Source organism: Lontra canadensis, unplaced genomic scaffold (genome assembly GCF_010015895.1).
Source record: "Lontra canadensis isolate GAN:19392208 unplaced genomic scaffold, GSC_riverotter_1.0 scaffold91, whole genome shotgun sequence".
NCBI classification, from domain to species: Eukaryota; Metazoa; Chordata; class Mammalia; order Carnivora; family Mustelidae; genus Lontra; species Lontra canadensis.
Window position 1 is genome coordinate 4,032,300 of NW_022631085.1, and position 19,422 is coordinate 4,051,721.

General features: G+C 44.3%; 1 protein-coding gene across 3 annotated transcripts in view; it reads left to right on the forward strand.

The window, feature by feature from the left end:
• The window catches only part of PARN (poly(A)-specific ribonuclease), a 153,200-nt gene that overhangs the window by 104,694 nt on the left and 29,084 nt on the right, over positions 1–19,422 (forward strand). Inside the window, exons 22-23 of one of the 3 annotated variants that reach the window (XM_032836268.1) lie at positions 8,171–8,360; positions 16,078–16,108. In XM_032836268.1, the coding sequence (XP_032692159.1) occupies positions 8,171–8,360; positions 16,078–16,081 (194 nt within the window). In that variant the 3' untranslated portion in view covers positions 16,082–16,108. Of the gene's footprint in view, positions 1–8,170; positions 8,361–9,097; positions 9,117–16,077; positions 16,109–19,422 lie in introns of those variants that run through there. The other 2 variants (XM_032836266.1, XM_032836265.1) reach the window with 2 other exon arrangements.

Consider the following 19,422-nt stretch of genomic DNA (forward strand, 5'->3'; position numbering starts at 1 on the left):
GATTGCATCTGCAGTCTGCGTGACAGTGGTATTCGTGAGCTCTGGCAGACTCGGGTTATGCGAGGCCCCCTTCCTTCGGGTCACGGAGGTGAGGTGACTTCTAGCTCGAAGGTTCTGTGTCAGCCGCGGAATGTATTCTGTTGGCTCAGGCACACTTCTGTTTGAACTATAGGTTTTGTGATTGAACAGCAGGAGCCTCATTAATTAGACACCTACTATGTGCTGGGCCCTGTGCTAAAAGCTTTGCATGCACGCTCTCCACTTTTCCTAGCAGCCTTAGAGAACAAGTAGAGAAGCCCATTTTACGGATAAAGAAATGAAGCCAGGGAGGCCGGTGAGGCAGGATTTGAACCCAGGCCCCTGTGGCCTCGGAACTGTGGTTTTCCCGGTTGACTTTGTTGCTTCTCTTTCTTAACGTAGGCTTTAAGTAAACATTATATCTACACACCAGCCTTTACCCACTTTGTAGAGAGAGTTTTCGTTGCTACTTCCTTAGCCTTCGTTAGAGAACTGGGAGGTGAAATGAGGGTGGGAGCAGCGTGTCTTTGATTGTGGAGGTGATACGGATGTGGGGGGATCACATTGTCCATGGGTATGCCCTGCAGGTGGCAGAACCAGGGTCACACGCACTTCCTCTTCTCAACCTTGTCAACAGGCAGGGCTGCCGCCACCTGCCCCCAGCCTTGAGGTGCCGGGGAGGGGGCTCTGTGGTGCTCTGCACGTCTCTGTGCCATGGCATCCTATGTGTCAGGCTCTGGGGGGAGACCTCGGGGAGGCAGAGATGGTGGGATCACATGCCTTCTGCTTCTTCCCTCAGTATTTGTCTGTCCATCCTCAGGGGTTGGGAGCACGTTCCAGTGTCTTCATTTTCGTTCTTTCAACCGCAGTGCTTTTAAAAAAATAATTCGCCTCGGGGCGCCTGGCTGGCTCATTCAGCGAGTATGCAGCTCTTGACCTTGGGGTTGTGGGTTCAAGCCCCACACTGGGTGTAGAGCTTATTTAATTTTAAAAAATATCCTTAGGGCGCCTGGGTGGCTCAGTTGGTTAAGCGACTGCCTTCAACTCAGGTCATGGTCCTAGAGTCGTGGGATCGAGTCCCACATCAGGCTCTCTGCTCAGAAGGGCGTCTGCTTCTCCCTCTGACCCTCCCCTTCTCCTGTTCTCTCTCTCTCTCTCATTCTCTCTCTCTCTCAAATGAATAAGTAAATAAATCTTAAAATATATATATATATATATATGTATATATATATATATATATATGTATATATATATATTTTGTTTTTAAATAATTACCCTCTGTTGGAGCAGGGCCCACTGAATGGAAGGAAGAAGAGGGGACCAGGGTCCTGAGTCCTCACTGGGTGACAGAGGCAAGCCGGCCAGTTTTCCAAGTCTCTGCTGTCAGGGGTGCTCCTGCCTTTCTTTCCCAGCGTCCGGGTGAGGCTCAGGCACGGCCACGTGTGCCAATTGTCCCTGCCCTGCAGAGCCTGTCTTCAGAGTCAATGCCAGCTCCTTGCTTGCAGTCCAGGGCTCTCGTGCACTAGCTCAGGCTTCAAGACAGACTTCTTAACTGAAGCGTTTCTGAATTTTCTCTCTTGCATGGACAGAGAATGCCAACAGATACAAAAGCTGTGCTTCTGAGCAGCCCCCTTTCCCGTCATAATCTTTGGTTAACTTCCTGCAAAAGAACGGAGGTAGAACTCTGGAGCTACGAGCGTGGCTGGGGCGTGGGCCCTGTCCTCAGAGAGCGCGGGCCATGTTGGGGCAATGTGGGGAATGAGGCAGCCTGTTCCTAAGGGCCCTGACAGCACCCTAGTGGGCTGGCGCCTTCTCAGAGAGACTCAAGAAAGGACCAGGCTCAGGAGGGGAAGAGGGGATGACAGAGGGGAAAGCAGAGGCCATCTGACTGGCCAGCTCGCCCTGACCTGTTGGGAACCACGGGAGAGCAGCCCTGCTGTGGCGAGCTGCCGTTGGACCTTCCCACACGCGCCCCGGGCTCTGCCTGCCGTCTCCCATCCATGGTGGGCGCATGCAGTCACCAGCACGAGAGAATGTTCTTAGTGACCCGTACAGTGGAGTGTGTTCTGTTTTGTTTTGAGCGCCTTCCTTTGAAGATTTTAAAGTTGGCTTTCACTAGAATCCAGGGTCAAAGCTGCCGTTCTCTCTCTGGTAAAAGGGAAGAAGTGTTCAATCTGTTACCAGCCCAGCCTGATTAGAATAATCTGGAACACGACAAAACTCCTATTCAGTATGCTCGTATTTAGATAAATACACAAACACAAAGCGTTAGGCACCCTCCCTCCCCTGGCGTGGGCTGAAAACCCCAAGTGACAGCATGTGGTGCAGGGGCCTGAGCCGCGGCTGTGGGAGGGGGAAGGAGAGGCATCTTCCAGAAAGCACCCGCTGGCGCCCCGGGAGCAGGGCTGCGGCCACAGAGCTGGCAGAGGCCGCCCTTGGCCTCTAGGTCATCCTGTGGACATTCCTGCTGCTGGGTACACAGGACTGTCCTCACCTGTGCCTTTGGGGTAACCCCGTGGCTGGCAGAGCAAGTCTCAGGTCAGTGCTTCTCCTGCCTGTAGGGGCTGGACTGCTCTGAACGTCAGCATCTGGCACCACCGAGACTTAGTGTCGGCTGCGGGGGCCTTTGCAGACAGTGCACGCAGGGCTGGGGGGTGTCCCTGCCTCCGCCGCTCCCCACTGATCTCAGCCCGCAGAGGGCCAGACGGCCCTGACTTGCCTCACTTCTGGAGGAAGGTCCCACTCATGCCACACTCATGCCACACACACACACACGGTTTGCAGGCACCACCGTGTCACTGGGGGCATTGAACCTGGAGAGACTCTTATCTCGTCTTTCAGACACCTTCCAGCTTAGACTGTCTGTACCGGAAATGGCCCTTAGTAGTTGGACAGGATAAACAACAGAAAACCTAAAGAATTTGTTTGTTTAAGATGTAATGAACATCTGTGAAACCACTACTCAGCGAAGAACTAAACTATTGCTGATAAATTACATCTGTCTGTTGCTTTTCCTCCTCCCATCCTCCTGATTGCCTACCAGGGGAAAGTTGTGTTGATGATTTTTTTGCTTTTTTCTTCTCTCTCTCTCTCTCTCTCTCTCACACACACACACACACACACACACACACACCCCACCACCACCACCACCACGACACCTCCCTGGATATAGTGGATATATTGTTTGATTATTGTATTGCTGATAAATTACGTCTGTCTGTTGCTTTTCCTCCTCCCATCCTCCTGATTGCCTACCAGGGGTAAGTTGTGTTGATAATTTTTTTGCTTTTTTCTTCTCTCTCTCTGACACACACACACACACACACACCACCACCACCACCGCCGCCGCCGCCGCCGCCACCGCCGCCCCCCTCCCTGGATATAGTGGATATATTGTTTGATTTTTGTTGTAGAACGTAATAAAAAGAGAGTCAGACTACAAATAGACTTCTGGGACTTGCAGTCCTCATTCACTGTCGTATTCTTAAGATCTCTCCATTTTATATGTTGCTGTAGTTCATTTATGTTTACTGTGAGACGATACTCCATTGTGGAAATATAACGGTTTTTCCATTCACCTGCCGGTAGAGATTTGGACTGCTGCTTTCCTTCTTTCTCGAATAGTGACAACATTGTGTTCTTTAAAACAAAGTTCTTATATTTACCTTATAATACTCATGTATTAATACATGTCCATGAGGGGACCTGCTGGGTCATAGGATGTGTGAATGTTCAGCATTACGTGAGATTGCGAAGTTGTTTTCCACAGTGGTTACACCAGTAGAAATCTTATTCCTTCACATCTTCCCAGCCATTGCTCTTAGCAGTCTTTTAAATTTTTTGCCAGTAAAATAGAAAATGATACTGTTCTCATAATTTGTCTTTGCCTGAGCTCGAGCATCCCTTTATGTAATTATTGGCATTATATGCTTCCTTTGCTATGAAATGACTATGCATGCTTTTCGTGTCTTTGCCCATTTTTTTTTGTTGTTGTGGGTTTTCTTCTTGTTTTGTAGGCGTTTTTATGGATTCTGGTGCTAATCCTTCACCAGTTCCAGGCGTTAACAAATATCTTCTTCCAGTTCATAGATTGTCTTCACTCTCTCAAGTGTCTGCTGATGGACAAAAATTTTAATTCCATGGAGTTACACCAAATTGACCTTTTTTGAACGCTTAACACTTTTTGTATCTTCACAAATTCTTTTCTACTTCAAGCTCAGAAAGCTACTCACTTATATTTTCTTTTCAGGTTTTCAGAGTTTGCTTTTGACATTTCAGTTCTTTATCCATCTGGAGTTGATTTTTCAGTATGGTGTGACTAAGAGTCCAACTTCATTTTTTTCCTATGGATAAACAATTTTTCCAACTTTTCCCTTTTCCACATTCTCTGTCTTGCTGTCTCTGTCAAAAATCAGTTTCACAGATGCGTACGTCTGTTTCTAGATTCTTCTCTCTCGTCGGTCCAGTTGTGGATCTCTGTACCATTGCTACACCGTCTTAGTTACTCCAGCTTTACAGTAAGCTTTCATAGCTTAGCAAGGCAGCGTCCCCCTCCTTTACTCTTCTTCAGAAAGGTCTGGGCCATTGTTGGCCCGTTTGTTCTTCTGTTTAACTTTTGGAGTTAACATTGCCAATTCCACAGAATAATTGGGGTATAATTTCTGTACAGTAAAGATACCCTCTTTGTTTACAGCTCTGTTTCAGCAAATGCATACAGTCATGTAACCATGACCACAGTGAAGATAAAGGATGGCTCCGTCACCCCCATAATTCCCTTATCCCCTTTGCAGTCGACCTCCTCCCCCAGTTCCTTACTAATCCTGCTCTCTTTTCTGTCGAGATTTTTTTTTAAATTTCATTTTTAATTTTTTCAATGCTTTATTAAAATGCAGAATTTCTTTTTATTGGCGTCAGTCTGTAGGTGAATTGAGGAAGGAATCTGTATCTTAAGTCATCGTGTCCATAATCATAATGTATCTCTGTCAACTTATTTGGAGAGACTTTGCCTGACAGTAATGGAAAGTTCTTAATTTTTAGGAAAAAAAAGTAAAACACTTTAAGTAATTCTTTAAAATTCTTAGTAAAGGATACATTTTAGAAGATAATTGCCAGTCTAAATGAACATGTAAATACATTTTAAAAAATATGGCAGACCCGTGACAGTATTATATTAAAAAAAAAAAAAAATCACATTTTGGTTCCAAACCGGCTTTGTGGCTTACCTATAGGACTTCGGCAAGCAGCCTAGCTTCCCTGATCTCAGTCTCTTTATCTGTGTGATGACTAGAGTGTCCCTTTCTCACGGGGCCCTTGTGGAGAGGAAATGTTGTAATGGGTGAGAGTGTTAGGAGATGAGCAGACTTGATGTGGGGAAGCTGTGAGTGGGAGAGCCCACGGGAGGAGAGCTGCCCCCGCTCACCTGCCCGGAAGCCCGGAGGGCCGTCGGCATGTGCTTTTCCCCAGAGGCTCTAACCAAGTGGCACGACTGAATGATGGCCTTGAATCATTTCCCTGACAAATTTGGAAAAGGTTAGTGTTACCAGGCAGCCTGCTACATGCTGCTTCTGACAGGCGAGCTGGAATCACTGGAGGACACAGCTGACAGCCAATTCATTTTGCTGATTCATCCATTCGAGGAGGGATGGCTTGGAGCCAGAGCTTGGCTTCCAGATTAAAGGCCGAGAGATCCAGAACTGCTGGGACGTGAAGGAATGCTGGTAAATGACTGCTATGTGAAGGCCAGCAGTGAAAAGCGGGTTGTTATTTGTTTCCCCTTTTAAGTGATCCTAATTCCACATGTGCTCGGATGCATTCCCCACCGTGGTGAGGGAGTTGTTTGTAACGTTGGTCCGTGGGGCTGCGAGCTCAATTGTTGGAAACAACCGGATACTGTTAAACACATCATCTTGGCTCCTTTACGACGCTATCATCACCTTTGCTTTCATGGGGAATATTGACTCACGCCTCCTCTTTTACTTTGGGAGTCCAAGGGAAACTCGAGCGAGGGATTATTGCAGATGTCATCCCTTTGGGGCCTGCCTGCAGAGTAAACCTGCCGGAATGAAGACTGGCTCTTAAAGAGGAAAATCCAGGAGAGGCTCGTTTGCCAACAATCAGCACCAAATAATAATGGTAGAATCTGTGGGTTCTCATTAGGGGTCACACTGATAGTTTAGCCCGTATTAGTAAGATAGTCCTATGCTTTCTGGGAAATCACCCCTCCATGAAGTTTGCGGGTGACAGGATAAGCTAAAGAGAATGGAAATCTTGTCTTGTTTTACCGAATATGGAACGTGGTCCCCGGGACAGGGAGCAGTTGCCGGACAGAAGCATGGGTGCTTGATGTCTGGTCACATGAATGGGGAAAGTCAGAAATGTGGACCGTTGAAAGCAAGAAAAGTAGCGGTCCCGAGGAGTAAGATTTTCGAGAAAGGATCCTGTTTCTGTGTTTCTGTGCTGAGGAGCGACTTGGGTCAGTCGCACATATCCAGAGCTGGATGCTTTTTCTGTTTATCTCCTCGGTAGTGAGTCAGAGCTCGCTGCTTTGAGCTCACATTTCAGTAACTCACTCTCCTTCTTTGGGAAACTTTGTATAATGGGGAAGTTCTGTAATATTCTGGGGTTCCCCCACCCCATTTTTTCTCTCTTTAACTCTAAAGTGGATATTTGAAAAGTTACACAAACTTCTTAGTAAAACTTTGTGTTGTTTTTTTTTTTAATGAGAAGAGGGTTTTTTTTCTTCTTGTTTTGTGGTGGTGGTGGTTATGTTTTGCTCCTTAGACAGCTGAACATTTAGGGCATGACATTCTGTGAACCACAGTTGTGCTTGGAAGTTTTAGGCAGATCTGGTCTACTTGGAGCAAGGATGAAAAGTGTCAGGTGTCGGATACATAGAGCTTCTGCTTCTCATGCAGCTAATTGTCTTGCCCTCTGATGTAAGGTCGCTGTGGTACCAGAGTCCCTTGTCTCGTACTAATGTGCTTAAGGACTGCAGGCTTGTCACCGCCTGTATTCTGCCATGTCCTCATCCACATGGTATTTAGGGAGAACGACTCTGTACCAAGAACGTCGCTGGGAGTGGGTACACAGACTGTTTTAGACACCATGGTGCTTGGGCAGCTGCCCGGGTACCAGGTCTGCTCCTCACGGCCCCAACCAGCACGGCCAGACTCTCACTGTCTCGCCATCGGTCTGTGGGTAGTAACCGGTGGTCTGATGGCAGGCTAGGAGAGCGTATGCTCAAACTGCAGGAGCCAGAACCCATCCGCCAGTGGGTCTCCCGAGGAGCCGGCCGCAAAGACTATAAGGAAACTGACCTGGCCTTGGTGAAATATTAACACCAGGGAGGGAGTAAGCTCCGGCTTTCAAATGCTCCTGCCAGCCAGAGGCACATTACAGAGAATTAGCAGTCTTTAAAAGCGGAAGGAGAAGAGGCAAGCCTCAAGTATGGTGGCGATATCTTGAATTTGCAGAGTTCGCGGTGAGGCGCAGTGACGAGAAGGGCCATGGCCTTAGGGTCGGAGCAGGTTAGGTTTGCACCCAGCCCTGCTGCTGAGCCACAGGCTGGCCCGTGGCAGCCACTCCTCTGTGCCCCCACTTGCTCGTGAGTTGAGGCACTGTCTCCCTTGCAGATGGAGGAGCTGTGAGATGAGACATAACATGGGCAAAACCCCGGGCACAGACAAAGGGTAGACCTTTGGTTTCTGACAGCGTGGTCAGCTCTGCTGTCGGGACCGCTTTCATTTTCATTTTTAACAAGTAAGGGTTTACAATTTTCCCTTAGTGGGTTGTTGTCTGCGCCCCCCCCCCCCCACCATTTTCTTACGCTGAAAATGAGTAATTTTCAAGCAGTAATGTTACCTGCAAATACCTTTCACTTACTGCCATTATGGTTCTTTATAGTTTACAGAGCACTCTCAGGCCATCAGAAGATTGGGGCGCAGTGACTTCTTCCTCCAGATGAGAACACTGAGATTTGGAGAGCCCACGGGACATTCCCAGAGGCCCCCGGCTTCTCAGTGGCGGAGCTGGGGTCAGAACGCAGACCCAGATCTCTGGTTTCTTTGACGACCTCAGGGCCCCTTTCAAAGATGACATCTCCGGGACTAGGCCAGACTTTTTAATATGGATTTTTTTTTTCTTTTCCTTGTAGCTGTCAATACCAGCAAATATGCAGAAAGCTATCGGATCCAGACCTATGCTGAATATGTAGGGAAAAAACACGAGGAGAAGCAGATCAAGAGGAAGTGGACAGAAGATACCTGGCAGGAGGTTGAGAGAAAACGATTAAAGACTCAGTCCATATCCTACGCTCTGCAGAATCACTACTACCACACCAATAGGTAAGAGTTCTCAGCTGTTGAATTAAAAGGGCAGAGTTGTTCCAGCAATAGTTTGTCTTCCTGCTTCTCACGGGATTTTAAGTCCTAAATCTGACTTTTGAGAAAGACTTTTTTTCCACATAATACCAGAAGTTACTGCTACACAGATTCCTTCTCGCTGTTAGACCCACAGGTCTTGGAGTTAACGAAAACACAAAACCCCCTTGAGGCAGATAGGATCGGGGTGGTTCAGTTTCAGGGGTGTGGAAGCAGAGGCTCTTGTGACCCCGCCCACCAGTTCAGTGAAGGAACCAGGATCAGAGCTGAATTTACCTGGGTCCAATCCACCCTCTCCTCCCCGCAGTCCCCCGTGATGCTCCTGCCTGGGCTTCCGACCTCGTTTGGGATTCCTTGGAGACACTGAACCACATGTCTGCTGTAGGAAGAGAACTTGGCATACTTCCCCTCATTACCCATAATCCGTCCCTCAGAAGATAGGGAGCGGTCACATGTTGTGAAATGACAAAACATGGGTATCTTTGTGAAATGACAAAACATGGGTATAGAAAACGGGGGAAAGTTCATTACAGAAAATGATAAAGATTAGAAAAATGTGATCTGACAGAAGAAAATATTAGCCATAATCCCATCACCTAGAAGCAATCACTGTTAATATTTTGGATTGCCCTCTGTGCTTTTTAAATGGCATTTATTTATTTACTTTTTTTTTTTTAAGATTTTATTTATTTGACAGACAGAGATCACAAGTAGGCAGAGAGGCAGGAGGAAGCAGGCTCCCCGCTGAGCAGAGAGCCCGATGTGGGGCTCCATCCCAGGATCCTGAGACCATGACCAGAGCTGAAGGCAGAGGCTTTAACCCACTGGGCCACCCAGGCGCCCCTTAAATGGCTTTTTAGAGATTTAAAAAATTGAGATATGGGGTGCCTGTGTGGCTGGGACAGTTAAGCTTCTAACTTTTGGTCTCAGCTAGGGTTGTGATCCCAGGGTCATGGGTTCGGGACCCTCATCGGGTTCTGTGATGGTTGTGAAGCCTACTTAATAATCAAGACATGCTATACAATAAAATGAACAGATCTAAAATGTTAGTTCAGAGTTATAAGAGTTCTATGCAGCAATGTATCCACCACCCAAAGCAGGACATGGACGATTTCTGTCTCTTCACCAAATTTCCTTTTGGCCCTTTTCAAGCAACCCCAACCCTCTACTGCCCTAAGCATCCATTTCTCCTATCTGTGACTATGTATTACTTTTGATTATTCCTGGAATTTATAAAAAAAAAAAAATGGAATCATATTGGGAATCGTATTGTGTTTGGCTTCTTTCACTTAACTTTTTTTTTTTTTTAAGATTTTATTTATTTTAGAGCGAGCACACAAGTTGGGGGAGACGCAGAGGGGAAGGGAGGGGAAAAGAATCTCAGGCAGACTCCGTGCCAGTCATGGGGCCCTGGGGCTCAATCTCACCACCCTGAGATCATGACCTGCGCCGAAACCAAGCGTCGGACGCTCAACTGACGGAGTCACCCAGGCGCCCCTCACTTAACATTTTTTGAAACCCTCCCTTGATATTGTATGTACCAGGAATTTATTATTTCATTGTTCAGTAGTATTCCACTGTATAAATACACAACATTGACCTCCTCTCCTGCTGGTAGACACTTGGGTTGTTTCTGGTTTGAGACCATCATGTAATGGTCACTACAAACATTGCTATAAAAAGTGTCTTGTGGCCGTATGTTTCCATTTCTCTTGAGTAGGTACCTAAGAGTAGCGTTGTTGGTTCTCAGGGTAAGTGTGTGTGTGTTAGACTTTATAAGAACGTCCAAATGGTTCTCCACACTAGATGTACCGTTTTATACCCCACTGGTATGGTGGGAACATTCTGGTTGCTCTGCGTCCTTGCCAAGGTGTAGTGCTTTCTCTCTCTCTCTCTCTTTTTTTTTTTTTTAAAGATTTTATTTATTTATTTGACAGATAGAGATCACAAGTAGGCAGAGAGGCAGGCAGAGAGAGAGGAAGGGAAGCAGGTTCCCTGCTGAGCAGAGAGCCCAATGCGGGGCTCAATCCCAGGACCCTGGAATCATGACCTGAGCCGAAAACAGAGGCTTTCACCCACTGAGCCACCCAGGCACCCCTGCTTTCTCTTTTATTTCGGCTGTTCTATACAGCACAAGATGGGTATTGTAGTGTATTGTGGTCTTAATTTGCATTTCTCTGGTGGCTAATGATGTTGACCACTTTTTTGTGTGCTGGCCGGCCATTCCCGTATCTTCGTTTGGAGGTGGCGTGTAAACCTCTTGCCCATTTTCTCATTGGGTTTTTGTCTTTTTAGTGTTGATCGGTGGGCGTTCTCTTATGTATTCCGGAGACACGCCCTTTGTCACATAGATGTATGTGCTGCAAATGTGTTTTTTGAATCTGGGGTTGCATGTTCATCTCGTTAGTGATTTTGATGAGCAGATATTTTTAATTTTGATGGAGTCCTGTCTATGATTTTTTTTTTTCTTTCATGGTTCAATCTTAGCCTACTCTAAGGTAGCACCGGTTTTCTTCCAGAAGGTTTATAGTTTTAGTTTTTCCATTTAAATCATGACCCATTTCAAATGAATTTTGTATATGGAATGAGATAGAAGTCAGGATTTAGTTGTTGTTGTTGTTGTTTTTAAATATGGATATCCACTTGTTCCAGGAACGTTTGTTAAAAAGACTTCTCTTCCCTCATTGGGTTGACTTGGCATTTCTGTCAAAAATAAGTTGACCGTGTATGTGTAGGTCTATTTCTAGACTGTTCTATTCCAATCATTTTTATTCCTGTTCTTGGGCCAATATCACACTTTCTTATTCCTGTAGCTTTATAGTAAGTCTTAAAACTCAGGTAGCATAAACCCTCCAACATTGTTATTCTTTGTCAGATTGTTTTGGCTATTCTAGATCCTTTGTATTCCACACAAATTTTACAGTCCTCTTACCTCTTTCTTCATTCAGCCTGTTCTGTAGTTTTGACTGTGGAAGTCTTAAAAGTCTAATGTTAATGTTCTTCTTACGTATTTTACATTGTTGATGCCATTGTAAATTTCTTAAATGTAAATGTAAATGTAAATTTCTTAAATTTCATCTTCAAATTGTTTGCTGCTTCTCTATAGACATCTTAACTGTTGTGTATCGACTTTGTATTCTGCAACCTTTTAAAATTGACTTATTCTGATAGGTTTTTTTTTTTTTTTTTTAATATTCCACAGGGTTTTTTAGGCACACAATCCTTTTGGCATGCTATTAACAACAGTTTTATTACTTTTTGGTCTGCATGTCTTCTTTTTCTTGCTTGATTGCACTGACCAGCACCTCTGGTCTATTGTCAAATAGAAGTGGGAAGGGTAGATATCCTTGTCTTGTTTCCAGTAATAGAGAGGGGGAAGTCCAGTGTTTCCCCAGAAACCTGGGCCTTAGATTGTCTAGTTAGTCCTCTCTCGGGTTTAGGAAGTTGCCTTCCATTTCCCCTTTACTGAAAGTTTGAATAGATGTCAGATATTTTCAGATGCCCTTTCTGTATCTTTTTAAGTTGTATGGTTTTTGTTCTTTATTTTGTTAGTATTTTGAATGCCATCAATTGGTTTTTAAATGCTTAATAATTTTGTATTGCTGAGAGAAATCCTACTTGGTCCTGATGTATTATCCTTCTTGTGTGCTGCTGGACTTGATATGTTAATGTTTTGTTAAGTATTTTTATATCTTTTTGTTCATGAGAAATACTAGATTGGAATTTTTTCTTTTTTTAAAATCTTTTTCAAGTTTTGGTTATCAGGTTTATGCTGACCTCATAAAAATAGTTAAGACGTTCCTCTTTTATTATTTTCCAGCAGTGTGTATAGGGTGGTTTTTGTTTTTGTTTTAAGTTTTTGGTAGAGTTTACCAGTGAATACGAGTTTTTTCTGAGATGATTTTGATTATGGACTCAGTTTCTATAATAGTTACAGGATTGTGTAGATTTTCTCTTTCTTCTTGGATCACTTCTAGTAATTTGTGTTTTTCAAGGAATATTTCATTTCATTTAAACTGCGAAATTTGTTAGCATAAAATTATTAGCTCAAAATGTTCCCTTACAATTTTTATGTCTGTAGCATCTATAACTATGTCCCTTTAAAATTTTCTCATATTGGTAATATGTGTTTACTCGCTCTTTTCCTTGCTGGGTGCTTATCAGTTAATTCAGTTAATTCTTTCAAATTCTCTCAGCTTTTTATTGGTTGTTTTTTTTTTTTGTCTTTTTTTTTTCCATTTATTTATATCCTTGTTCTTATTATTTCTTGTTTTATATTTTAATGTTATTCTTTGCCTGGCTTTTTAACATGAGAACTTAACTCATTGATTTTATATATTTCTTCTTTTCTATAAAAGCATTTAAAGCAAAAAAAAAAGCATTTAAAGCTATAAATTTTCCTTTAGACTGTTTAGCCACATCCCTTAGATTTTGATAGATTGTCTTTATACTATTTTCTATTAGAAGGTAATTTCTAATTTTTCTTGTGCTTTCTTCTTTGACCCGGAAGACAAGACATTATTGACATTGGTGTTATGGCCCGGCATATGGTCTGTCTTCGTGAATGTTCCACATGCACTTGAATGGGTGGAACATTTCATTACTGCCATTTCAGGTTACATTGGTTCATGGTGCTCAAATCTATATCCTTACTGATTTGGGGGGGAGTTGTGGGGGGGGGTCTACTTTTTCTTTCACCGACTGAGACAGGTGTTGAAATTTCCAACTGTGGTTGTAAATCTGTTTTTCCATTTAACTGTATCAATTTCTTGTTTCATGTATTTTGCAGCTCTTTTGGTAGGTGTGTGTCTATTAAGGATTGCTATGTATTTTTTTTTAAGATTTTGTTTATTTATTTGACAGAGATCACAAGTTAGCAGAGAGGCAGGCAGAGAGAGAGGAGGAAGCAGGCTCCCTGCTGAGCAGAGAGCCCTGTGCGGGGCTTGATCCCAATACCCTGGGATCATGACCTGAGCCATAGGCAGAGGCTTTAACACACTGAGCCACGCAGGCGCCCCAGGGATTGCTATGTATTCTTAATGAATTGCCCCTTTCATCAGTATGGAGTATTCCTCTTGATATCTAGTAATAATCTTTTTTGGTGTTTATTTTGTCTGATAATTAATATTGGCACTCTTGTTTCTTATCCTCGATTATTGCATACTATATTTTTACTCAGACTTTTACTGGTAACTTGTCTTTATAAAGTACATTTCTTATAAACAGCATATACTTGGGTCTTGCTATTTTATTCATTCTGACAACCCCTTTCTTTTACATTTAATCTAATGAATGATACAGATAGGTCTTCCTCCCATCTTGGTATTTGTTTTCTATTTTTCCTGCTTGGGTTTTGTCCCTCTTTTCTTCTTTTCTATTGCCTTTTGAATGACTTGTGTTTGAGTTATTACTTGCTGATATGTTAGCATCCTGTTTATCTTCTCTGTTGACTTTTTTGCTTTTACCTCTTTGTGTTATTTTTTTAGTCCTTGCTCCAGAATAATGGCCGACAAACTAGAGCCCATTGGCCAGATCCGGTCCACATATTTTTATAAAGTTTTATTGGAACACAGCCATGCTTCTTAATTTACATCTTGCCTCTAGCTGCTTTGCCTTACAGTGGCAGATTTGGGTAGTCTGACAGAGACCATAAACCCACAAAACTCTGTTTGTGTACTCTCTGTCCCTTTACAGAACAATGTGCTGACCCCAGGTGTAGAACTGCCCTTTCCAGTACGGTAGCCACTGGCCACATGTGGCTGTTGAGTACTTCACGTGTGGCTAGTCCAAACTGATGTGTGTTGTCAATTTGAAATACACATCAGATTTTGAAGAATTGATGACATGTTGAAATGATAATATTATGGATATATTAGGCTAAATAAAATATTATTAAAATCAACTTCACTGGATCCTTTTCACTTTTTTTCTTTTTAAATGTTGGCTCCTAGAAAATTTTAAATGGCATTTGTGGTTCACGTATATCTGTTGTCCAAGCACTGCTCTAGAAATGATCATGTGCTCCTTTCATGTATCACAGCAGATCTTCAAGTGAAAATCACACCACCTCATAGCCAACCTAGGACACTGACAGTAGTCTCTCTCCATTTCCCTCCCTCCCATCCTTTGTGATCTTTTGTCTGTTTTTCTTCTCCATATGCTGTAAACTTGACATGTTGTTGTTTTTTGTTCCTCTCCTTTCCATTTCTTTTTTTAAACAATTAATACTTATGAAGAAAATAAGAGGCTGAAGTATGGTGAAAACGGCATAAGTATAAACACAAACGTGCAGGCCTTCCTCATTAAAGGTACAGTGCAGATTTCGGGGTGGGGGGCCCTGTGGTCAGGGGAAGGCTGCGGGAACCTCCCCTCTCCTAGCTTTAGCGAATGGACTCTGAGACCCTGGGAGCGCTGCAGCCGAGCTTCTCCCCTGGGCTGGGAGCTATGCTGGCAGAAATGCACATCAGCTTCCTCTGTTTGCATTGGTGTGGCGGCGCTTGCTTCTTTTCTTGTCTGTGATGGATTCGGTGTCCAGAATATTCAAGGAGCCTGTAGTCAATAACTGGACCACACTAGGGCTTAGATTCTGGGAAACTGGGCCAGACGTAAATTTGCCTGAGGAGGAGCTTTGGTTGGGTGGCATGAATTCTGAATAAATACAGGTTAGCATGGTGTTCAAAGAATCCTTCCTTACAGTGGATGCTAAAATATTTAAAATCTCCCTAGTAGGTGTTTAGTCCCCTAAAATAAGCAGAAGTTTGAAACCTTCCCCGAAAGACAGGTGGTATTACCATTCTCATCTTATTAAGAATGTTCTCGGGGCACCTGGGTGACTCAGTGGGTTAGGCCTCTGCCTTTGGCTTGGGTTGTAGTCTTGGGGTCCTGGGATCGAGTCCTGCATCAGGCTCTCTGCTTGGTGGGGAGCCTGCTTCCTCCTCTCTCTCTCTGCCTGCCTCTCTGCCTACTTGTGATCTCTCTGTCAAATAAATAAATAAAATCTTTAAAAAAAATCTTCTCTAATTAAAGAAAACAGTTTTCCAAAGCCACTTTGCCCTCAAAGCCATTTTGCCCTCAAGAGACTTTGGTCAGTCGTGTCTACAGATCAACAGTTGGCGTTTTTTTCAACTGTTGGGGAAAACCCTTTGGTTGGTCTCTTCTTTCTCGTGTTTTCTGTCTGTGAGACTCCACTGCGGCCTTCCTTGACAGTGTCGTCGCTCCTGGGAATTCCTGCTTATATAGGAGATGCTAAAGCATACATTGGAGTTAGGGTTTCCAGATTCCACCTGACTGTCGTAGAAGGCTAGTGCTTTCCCAGAGTGATTGAGTGAGCATATCACATTAGCAAAAAGGGGAGCTGCCCCTGTGGAGACAAAGAGGCCATCGCAGCAGAAGCCATCGCGAGGCCCGGGGACTGACCCCAGGGAGCGTGCAGACAAGGGTTCTAGCTCTGGTTCTCCTGGTACCGTGGAAACGACTTCATTCACTCTTCCCTTCAGTAAATACCCATCCAGAGCCCAATGTCTGCCTCTGTTTTCTCATCTTGAATTAGGCATTTTGTTGGGAAAAGAAATGCTAAGATCCCTTCTGGCTCTGAAATTCTAGATGTTTTGACACCATACGCAGGGCAGAGCCCGCGGAGGAACTGCTGGAATTGCTAGAGACTCTTTGCTTCTTTCCTCAGGTAGCAAGTAGTTTGCTCCCAACCTAAGACTCTGAGTCTTGAAAATGCCTGTGGTTGGAGAAGTTTTAGATTAGGAGTGTATTATAAAAATCAGGTAAACCAGTGTCACAAGTGAACCCACGAAAGCCTTACACGACACTGAAATAATAAAGCAGCAACCAAATGAAGAAAAGATCCTTGACCGTTTCAGTGGGTACTGCCTTTTAAATCCCCACCAGCCCTCTGTATACCAGAATGTCTCAGAAGCTGCTTCTCCCCGTGGTTTCAACGCAGTTAGAAACCACCAGCCTGTGGCAGAACCTAGTCAGACTCAGTCCTTTCTGTCCTGTGTCCTCCGTCTACACCTTCATTGCGTTCCTGTTTCTTTGACTTAGGATTATGAGGGGGTTACCTCTGGCTTTCAGGTCTCTCCCCCGCCCCTCACTGTCTCAGACTGTCTCTGCAGCCTGAGTGCCACCGTTTCACCCCGGTGGCTGCTTGCTGAGGCGTGCCTTCGGAAGCTCCGTGCTGGCCATCTCTTGTTTCCTTTCTCCTTTTTTTTAAAAAGGATTTTTATTTATTTATTTGACAGACAGAGATCTCGAGTAGGCAGAGAGAGGAGGAAGCAGGCTCCCCGCGGAGCAGAGAGCTGGATGCGGGGCTCAATCCCAGGACCCTGAGATCATGACCTGAGCCAAAGGCAGAGGCTTTAACCCACTGAGCCACCCAGGCACCCCTCTTGTTTCTTTTCTCTTGGCCCCAGCTCTGTGATGTTGCTGCAGAAATCCTCATTCAGCTTTGTCTTTTTTTTTTAATTGCATAGTTGTCACACAATATTATATTAATTTCAGGTGTACAACAACACAGTGATCCAACAATTGTCTACATCACTCAGGGCTCCCCACGCTAAGTGTCGTCACCGTCTGTCACCATGCAGCCCTACTCCAGTATTCCTGTATTCCCTACGCTGTACGTCATGGCTGTGACTGATTTGTCACTGGGAATTTGTGCCTCTTAATCCCCTTGACCCTTTTGTCCATCCCCTCACCCCACCTCTCTGGCCACCAGCAGTTCCTTCCATTTGGCTTTAGTTGGTGCTGCTTCTCTGGAGAGGGTAGGGGTGGGGGAGATTTCCTGCTGTGGCACTCTTGTTGGCTCCTGGGTTCTATAGCTTAGGAAGCTTAGGAACAGACTTGTCTTCTGTGTCTTTATCTTAACCACATGACGTCTCTCCAGTGTACATATTCCCTTGGAGAGGGCGTCCGCTCCTGGCGAGGACTAGTGGAATTATCTAACACAGCCACCTCAGGAACTTTCCAGTATTTGGGAAGCATAAATGTTGGCAAACTCAGAGTCCGTCTTGTGGGTTAAGTGTATTTTAGCAGAGAAGGTGTTTCCCGTGACACTTTTTAACTGATAAATACACGTAATCTTTAAAATTTAAAGTGATAAATGCGTGTAATCTTTAAAACAGGAGAATATAAAATGAAGGGGTTGGGGGGAGAACCTTAGGTCCTCCCTCTCCGACTCTTCTTCCAGCTACTGTGACCATTTTCCTGGAAGCTATACATTTCTTGTCTTGTCAACTTGGACCAATATATCTGGGTCAGTTCTGTAAAGGAGTGTAAATGTAGCGCCCGCACATAAATGTAGCGCCCACACTGTGCCTTCCATCGCTCTCTTCTCACCATGATTAGTTACACTGTTAACTGTCTTTCTGGATCTGTTCTTTTGTGCTTCCTTGAGAACTTAGTTTTAGGAGGTGGCAGCAGGTATCCAGCTTGTATAATGTTATGATGGCGGAAATGCAGTTGGGCCCATTGGGAAGAAAGTGTACTCTTGTGCCATTCAAACTTCGCTACCCAAATGAGAATCTTCTAAATATCCCAGTCTTTTTTGTAGGAATTTTTTTCTTTTTGAGGGAAGTACTTTTCTTTTCCCTGGGTGACTTTGATTTCTTTCCTCTTTTGCATATGTAGTGTATGGTTAGTAAATGCTATAAAAATGTGTCTATTTCACCTTCATTGATAATGTTGCTGGATATGGAATTCTAGGTCCAAAAATTTTTAAAACCCACTGTCATCGTTAATCTGCTTTCCTGGTTTCTGTGTCTTTCTATCTCTCACCCCTAACCTGGAGTCTGACCCAGAGTTAGATCCTCTAATGTTTGGTAAATTGGTGAGTGAATAAATATTTAAGTGCCAGTTTTAAGTGCAGGCTCTAAGCTAGGTTCTTCATGTTTTCGTTTTTGAGAGAGAGAGAGCAAGTGTGGGTGGGGGAGGTGGGTGGCAGAGGGAGAAAGATAATCTTAAGCAGGCGCACGCTGAGTGTGGGGCCCGACACAGGACTCCATCTCCTGACCTGCGCCAAAATCAAGAGTCGGACCCTTAACCAACTGAGCTACCCAGGTGCATCCTGGTCCTTCATGTTTTAGCTCTTGTGATGCTCACAGCAGAATTGTCAGGGAGGTGAGGCTTGTCTGCATCTCCCAGAGGCTCAGGGAGATTAAACTGTTCTTGGCGAAGCCATGAGTTTGATACCAGGATTATCTGCAGAGCCTTGCTCTTCTCTACCATGTTTCTCCATATGCATTTTCCCAGGTCTGTCCTCAAGGGAAGACGTTACTCAGATTACAGCTAGGTACATTGCCACGTAGGGGACAATTTTCTTGACTACAGTCACCATACCACCTAAGAAAACCTCTAAGAGCTTATATCTTTTCATTTAAAGCAATTGTCTCGGGAAGCAGAAGAGAGGCCCTTTGGATTTCTGCTTAAAAGATCCCAAATCAGAAAAAAAAAAAAAAAATTTTTAAAGGGGCACCTGGGTGGCTCAGTGGGTTAAGGCCTCTGCCTTCAGCTCAGGTCATGATCCCAGGGTCCTGGCATGGAGCCCCGCATGGGGCTTTCTGCTCAGCGGGGAGTCTGCTTCCCCCACCCCTCTGCCTGCCTCCCTGCCTACTTGTGATCTCTGTCTGTCAAATAAATAAATAAAATCTTAAAAAAAAAAAAAAAAGATCCCAAAGCTTTCATTACAGAAAAATCTCAAACATATACGAAAGTAGGGAAAATAATACAACAAAGTCCTAACTAGTGAGCTCTCACAGTGTGTCTGTCACCAGTCACCATGTGGCCAGTCCTATTTTATTAGTACTCTTTCTCTCCTTCTCCCTTCACATTACCTTGAAGCAAATCACTGATGGCATATCCTTTCAGCCATAGGTCTCTGCACGTATGTATCTAAAAGATAAACAGTCACTTAAAAACAGAACTGCAGTGCCACTAACAAAAGAAAAAATTAACAATGACTCCTTAATATCAGATAGCTGGTATTCAGATTTCCTGCTCACACTTAAAAAAAAAAAAT